Source organism: Salvia splendens, chromosome 4, assembly GCF_004379255.2.
Source record: "Salvia splendens isolate huo1 chromosome 4, SspV2, whole genome shotgun sequence".
Lineage (NCBI taxonomy): Eukaryota > Viridiplantae > Streptophyta > Magnoliopsida > Lamiales > Lamiaceae > Salvia > Salvia splendens.
Window position 1 is genome coordinate 440,860 of NC_056035.1, and position 7,044 is coordinate 447,903.

A 7,044-nucleotide genomic window follows, 5' to 3' on the forward strand; every position below is an offset into this window, starting at 1 on the left:
ACTACTAAATAAATCGGGAGTGCTAAGTCTCTGGGCAATTAGGAATTGGTAGAGAGAGAGACAGAGAGAGGAGAATTTGTGGCTTTGGATTCTTCTACCAGATCGTGCCTGCCAGCTTTATGTTAGAATGGCTAAGTGTGCAAAATAAATTAATTCTTGAAATTCTTGTTCCCATTATTTGACTGAATATTTCTGTTAAAAAAGAGAAACAGAAATAATTGAAAAGAGTTTGAGAAAAGTGTTCTGTTCCTGAGCTGCCTTCATCAAAGATAAGAGTTTTTTGGAGTTATTTTTCTTCTCCTTCTCTGTATTGTTCTTCTTTTTGTCAAGAGCAAAAAGAAGCTGATTCAGATAGATAGAGAGAGAGAGAGATGAGGAAGGCGGAGAAGTTGCTGGTGGCGTTGGCCGCGGCGCTGCTTATTGGCATTCTGAGCTCCACCAATGCGGCCACAGATCCAAATGATGGTAAGTTCTTCACTAGTCTTGCTCTTAAATCTTCCTTCCTGAGATTGTTTATGCATGTGTGTATTTATCTATGGATCAGAGAGAGAGAGAGAGATAGACTATTAATGGTTGAGGGTTCAGGTTGAGAGTGACTGATTGATGTAATGATGGGTGGATTTTCCCCCAAAATTAAATTTGTGTTGGAAAGCAAGAACATGAGCATATACTACTCCTAGTATATATGTGTAATAGTGATGATGAGTTGAAATCCAGAAATTGGAAACAGGATTTGAATACAAAGTTTAGTTTTGTAAGGCTATTTTTCTGCTTGCTGCCTTTGTGTTTGATTGATGCCATTGATTTTCAAATTAAAGATATTTTCTCTGCTTTTTTGGGGCTTTTCATATTAGCTTCCTGAATATTTGGGTCTTGAAATTTAGAGTTTTCTACACATGGCGGAAAGAGAATTTGATTCTTAAACTGGTGTTCACCATTGTGGTTTCTGATGCTCTGTTGTTCTAGTGCAAGTTTATCTTTAAATTTACATTTCAAGATTCCGTTTTTAAAACATGAATTTTGATTGGTTGAGTAAACAATTTTAGGATTTAGCTTAATAATTCGTGTTTGTTATGAACAGCTTACTGATTTTGTGATTAATTATTCATTAGATACCAGTCTCAGAGAACGTTGTACAAATCCTCGGATAGAAAAGAAAACTGCAATTTTGAGAATTTCCATTTGATTGTCCGCAAAATCATGCCCTATTTGAGTCCATGTTTATTTCGGAGCATGATAGTTACTTCAGCTTATACAAAATTATTGTATCAACGAGTCGTTAATCGTAATTGGCTACCAAAATGCCACGTTTTAGATGATGCATTCAAAATCAATGAGAGTTTTTGTGTTATTTTTGACACGTATGACTGACCTATTGCAGTGACATTCTTGATTAATGTATATGCTTCTTATTTTGACTAACATAATCTATATTGTGACTGTTCGTTCTTGGATTTGCAGCGGCCAATCTCAATCTCTTGTTCACCAGCTTGAATTCAGCACAACAACTTACCAACTGGAAGTCAAGTGGTGGCGATCCTTGTGGAGAGAACTGGAAGGGAATTACTTGCTCGAACTCAAAAGTTACAGAAATGTGAATCAACAATATCCCTTTTTGATATGCTCATTTTTATTCTCTCGTATATGCTAGATTTTGATACTCCTGTTTTCTGTGTGTTTTGTCAGAAAGATACCGGGATTAGGACTCTCCGGAAATATGGGGTACCAGCTAGATAAATTCACGTCGTTAACTGTATTGTAAGTCACGTGTTATTAGTTCCACATCTCGTAGTTTTCTGAAAAAATGCAATCTTGATGATAACTGCCGATGAATATTTGCAGTGATATAAGTAACAACAATCTCGGAAACCAGCTTCCGTATCAACTACCTCCGAACCTGCAGAGACTGTAAGGCTTCCTTTATCTTTGCCATTTTCTCATATTTGAGTTTCCTCATTCCTGACTCTCCTCATTTGTTTTCTAATCAATGCAGAAACCTCGCCAACTGCGGCTTCAGTGGTCCACTTCCGTATTCCATCTCGTTGATGAGTCCTCTGAAATACCTGTTAGTTTTCCAAAAATCTCCTCTGCCCCAAAGAAACAATTTACGTATATTTTTGTTGTGAAGAAATATATGATATTTTGCACTTGGCAGCAACGTGAGTCGTAATCAATTCAGCGGCCAAGTGACTCTCCAGTTCAACTCACTTACGTCTCTCACCACATTGTAGGCCAATCTCCTCGTCTCGTAGTTCCTATTTGTTTTGACTCTAGCAATGTTATGAGGACGCAAAATGATACAAGTTCTTTCTCATGTGTGATCATGCTTCAGGGACTTTTCATATAATGCCATGTCCGATAATCTTCCACAGAGTTTCCAGTTTTTGACTAGTATAAACGACATGTAAGCAGTCCATATGTTCTCACCACATTTATGTTCTCGTTGTATTCTTGGTATCAACCTTCTTGCTTATGCAGGTACTTGCAAAACAATCAGTTTACGGGAACCCTCGATGTCCTTGCAACTCTTCCTCTTCAGAATCTGTGAGTCCTCGTTAAAATTGCTGTTTTCACACATTCTATTTGAGTGCTTTCTACAGTAAGCGAGTATTGGCTAATATATGATTTATTTCGCAGGAATGTTGAAAATAACCGTTTTACTGGATGGGTGCCTGAACAGTTGAAAAGCATAAACCCGAAGTAAGTCTTTCGATCTGTATATATCTATACTTTCTTGCCGTTTAGGCGCCCCGCATAGTAGTATGAGTTTCGAACTAGTTTGAGCCTGTTTGACCACATAACGATGTAATTTCCCCCTTCCTACAGAACGAGCGGTAATCAGCTTAGCACGGGGCCTGCACCTCCACCTCCACCCGGCACTCCCCCAGCCACCAGACCCAACCGGAATCACGGATCAGGCGGTGGCGGTTCATCTAATAACAGAGGAGATGGAAGTGGAGGTAGTTCTGGTATCGGTGCTGGTGCGATCGCCGGAATTGTTATTTCAGTTTTGGTGGTTGGAGCTATCGCAGCATTCTTTATACTAAAAAGACGATCTCGCCGAAAGCCATCTGCTGACCTTGAGAAGCTCAACAACCAGCCTTTTGCTCCTCAACCTCCGCATGAAGTGGAAGGTGATTTTTCCTTGACTTCACCTTCTTATGCGTGTTTGCGAGAGTAAAGGAGATAATACGACGCTTTGTTATCTGACTGCAGAGAGTAAGCCTCCTCAAATTTCAGCGGCAGCGAACACAAAAGCTTTCGAAGAACCTTCTGTGATAAGTCTGCGACCACCTCCAATCGACCGTCTCAAGTCGTTCGATGAAGATGATGTCACCGCAATGCCCATTGTTACGCCCAAGAAAGTGAACATAGCTCCAATAGATGCTAAATCGTTCTCGGTTGCAGACTTGCAGATAGCGACTGATAGTTTCAACGTAGAAAATCTCATTGGTGAAGGATCCATTGGACGGGTTTTCCGTGCTCAATTGGATGATGGAAAGGTATGCTCTACTGGTGTTTGCATCTGAGAACTGTTAAGCCGATTTTAACTGTTAAAACGAATTGCTTTATGTTTCGGTGACAGGTTGTTGCTGTAAAGAAAATAAACGCATCCGTTCTGTCCAATTCAGACGATTTTCTCGCTATCGTGTCGGCAATCTCACAGTTGCATCACCCGAACATAGTTGAGCTGATAGGGTATTGTTGCGAGCATGGACAACACCTGCTTGTTTACGAGTTCCATAAAAACGGATCTCTGCTCGAATTCCTGTATCTCTCCGATGAATACACCAAGCCTCTGACGTGGAACAGCCGTGTCAAGATTGCACTGGGAACTGCCAGAGCACTAGAGTATGTCTAGTGACTGATCGTTTTCTTAAATATTCTCGAATGTCTCTCATGACTCATCTGGTTATGCGCTGCAGGTACCTTCATGAAGTATGTTCACCCTCTGTGATTCACAAAAACTTCAAATCAGCCAACATTTTACTCGACAATGAACTCAATCCTCATCTTTCAGACTGTGCGTTAGCAAGCCTTGTCAGCGAACCAGATCAGGTATGATCATCGTTTCCTCTCTCCTTTCTCTCTAAATTGGCACGAGTTAACCAGGAACCACGATTTCCCACAATTGATGAAGAACACATCTATGGTTAACAATTTCATTTATTTATTTAAGCAAACACGTCTTTAATCTTCTTTTTTTGTAACATGGCAATCGTAATTCGACTCGGATATATAGTGCATTCAATCGTAAGAGCTATGGTGGCTCTCTTGTCGATTTCTTATTGTTTACACGGAGCATTTGCAGGCATCCGGATACAGCGCGCCTGAGGTCGCTATGTCAGGTGTGTATACCATCAAGAGCGACGTCTACAGCTTTGGTGTCGTCATGTTGGAACTTCTCACTGGACGCACACCATTCGATAGGTAAACTACGGATCCTCCCACAAAACCAATAACGGAATGCCACACACACACCTCTTCTCTACTAACTCATTTCCTAATGTAGCTCAAGGCCAAGATCCGAGCAATCTCTAGTCCGATGGGCGACGCCACAGCTCCATGACATCGACGCCTTATCAAAGATGGTCGATCCCGCTCTTAAAAGCCTCTATCCCGTCAAATCCCTCTCTCGATTCGCAGATGTCATCGCTCTCTGCGTCCAGGTATGCTTAAAACTTGTTTCTTCCCCTCCTCCCTCTCACATCTACTTCAGTTTACATGATTCTTGTTTTATGATCAGGCGGAGCCGGAGTTCAGGCCACCGATGTCGGAAGTGGTTCAAGCGTTGGTGCGGTTGGTGCAGCGAGCGAACATGAGCAAGCGAACTTTTGGAAATGATGGCGCGGCGAGGGCTGGATCTGGAGATGCTGATGACTATACTCCATAAGTTTCCCAATCGCTAGAAATTGAATATTAATGATTCAATCTGTGATGATTGTTTATGCTTCCCAGAAAAATGCTTTTGTGCTGCCAATGTTATGTGATATTGCTTTAAGCAAAATCTGTATCATAGTGAAGAAGAATAGGTGACCAAAATTTGTTCATTCTTGGTGTTTATGGATCGACTTTTACTTGTTTTTAAAATATTATTTTGGGTTCTGTCTAAGCTGGCACTGCTCGCTAATTTCATCAAACTTCTTTGTTACTAGGCGAGGCGTCTTTGTCGGCAATTACACAAATACGATCTGTGCATTTTTAATCGGAGTAACTGTTTTTAATTTTGGACAAATACGAATTTGTAACAGTTTTCAATTCTAATTTTGTGTAACTAAAGATAATTTGTGGATTTCGAAAGCCAAAAAATGACCCATTTCTGAATTTATTGCCCTTCAAAAACAAGAATTGGGTTTATAAAATTCTTTTAACAAAGTATTCCCTTCCTCCCAATTAAGATGCTCATATTCTTGAGTAGCACAAGATTTGAGGAATTGTTAAGTAGTCGAATATTTAAATAAGGAGAGAAGAAAAAAAGATTTATTTTCAAATTTAGAAAGTGAACATCTTGAATAAGATCAATCAAAAAAAGGAAAGATGATGTATTGAATGAGACACAGGTGTTAAGATTGAAGAAATCAATGATGGAGCTAAAGATGATGATAGAGCTGAAGGACGTGGCAAAGGTGATGTGCATGTGGGACATGGTCCTGACCTGGACTCATGCACATCTGGAAAGAAAGGTGCACGCATTGAAGCTCATGGTGTGAGCATTGGATCACCACCATCATGTCCAGCTGTTGCTTATAAAGCTTGGGACCACTCCCGTACGTTTATGGATGTGTTGCTACAAGGAATGAGGAGCACGGCAGTTTGTTAGGATTAGATTCTTAAGTGGGATTAGTTGGTGTGTTTAGTTATGTAATCAGAATTGTTTGAGAGATCTAGATGGTTCGGTTCTCTAGTATATATGGCTGCTTGTATTCAATATCATTTCAATCAATGAAACAGTAGCTTTGAACTCTCATTCTATTTTTAGTTATGTCAACATTTGCTTTCACAATCTCAGTATCATGTCACTCTTTTCATGGTATCAGAGCAAGGTCTTCTTGATCTTGTCTCTATACTGATTTTCTTTCTCTTCTTTTGTTTGTTTTCTGCAAATGGCAAGCTCCAACTCAACGATTGGAGGGGCTGTCCAGAGTCAAGGGACTCAGCCCATTTTTGCCCAGCTTCCACCAATTTCTGTAAAATTGACTGATACCAACTTCTTGATGTGGCAACAGCAGGTGGATGTCACAGCTTATGGCTATGGCCTAGAAGGTTATCTAAATGGTGAAAAGCAACCTCCACCTCAGACAATATTTATTGCAGAAGGAGAAGGAGGATCCATCACTGCAAATGAAGAATTCGTTGCTTGGCAAAGGCAAGATAGAAGAGTGGCTGCTTGGCTTCTTTCTTCCCTATCAGAGGGAGCACTCGGTCTAGTTGTAGGACTGAGATCGGTAGGGACATCTGGAGTGCCCTCGAAACCAACTTTGCCAGTAGATCCACTGCAAAAATAATGCAGTATAGGCAGATGATGCAAAACCAGAAGAAAGACTCTCTCACCATGAGTGACTATATTGGGAAAATGAGAAATTATTTCGATCTTTTGGGATCTGTAGGATGCAAAGTATCAGAGGATGAGCAAGTCATGCATATTCTTGGAGGTCTTGGGCAAGAGTATGATCCTGCTGTGTGTGCTATAAGCTCAAGGTCTGATTCATGGAGCTTAGGAGATGCCACTGCCTTCTTGCTCACCTTCGAGTCCAGGATGGAGACAACAAGATCTCACACATCCAGCTCAGAAGGGTTCACAACCTGTCCTAAACCTGATGCAGCAGACAAACCAGAAAAGAGATTACAACTCCAATTTCAATTCGGGAAATGGCAGAGGTGGCTCAAGAAATCAGAGGGGAGGTAGAGGAGGAAGAGGTTTTGGAAGAGGCAACAACAACAAGGTGGTCTGCCAATTGTGTGATAAGCCGGGTCACACTGCTACAAAATGCTGGCACCGATTTGAGCAAAATTACTCTCCTCCACTGTCACAGCCTCAGTTTA

At 40.9% G+C, this 7,044-nt stretch overlaps 1 protein-coding gene across 1 annotated transcript; it reads left to right on the forward strand.

Annotated features, from left to right (window-relative positions):
• On the forward strand, window positions 1–5,113 carry LOC121797707 (protein STRUBBELIG-RECEPTOR FAMILY 6-like). Its single transcript, XM_042196388.1, has 16 exons — window positions 1–465; window positions 1,462–1,594; window positions 1,687–1,758; window positions 1,843–1,908; window positions 1,994–2,065; window positions 2,156–2,227; window positions 2,333–2,404; window positions 2,479–2,544; window positions 2,638–2,700; window positions 2,827–3,134; window positions 3,217–3,503; window positions 3,587–3,852; window positions 3,927–4,059; window positions 4,313–4,431; window positions 4,514–4,670; window positions 4,748–5,113. Exons 1-16 carry the CDS (start codon window positions 372–374, stop codon window positions 4,892–4,894), a joined length of 2,127 nt encoding a protein of 708 aa, XP_042052322.1. The 5' UTR covers window positions 1–371; the 3' UTR covers window positions 4,895–5,113.
• Window positions 5,114–7,044: the final 1,931 nt, after the last annotated feature.

What these genes read in the sequence shown, in the direction of transcription:
- LOC121797707 (XM_042196388.1), top strand. Translation starts at nt 372, where the DNA reads ATGAGGAAGGCGGAGAAGTTGCTGGTGGCGTTGGCCGCGGCGCTGCTT. An exon ending in GGCCACAGATCCAAATGATG is followed by an intron (nt 466 to 1,461) that starts GTAAGTTCTTCA and finishes TTGGATTTGCAG; the next exon opens with CGGCCAATCTCAATCTCTTG. An exon ending in CTTACGTCTCTCACCACATT is followed by an intron (nt 2,228 to 2,332) that starts GTAGGCCAATCT and finishes ATCATGCTTCAG; the next exon opens with GGACTTTTCATATAATGCCA.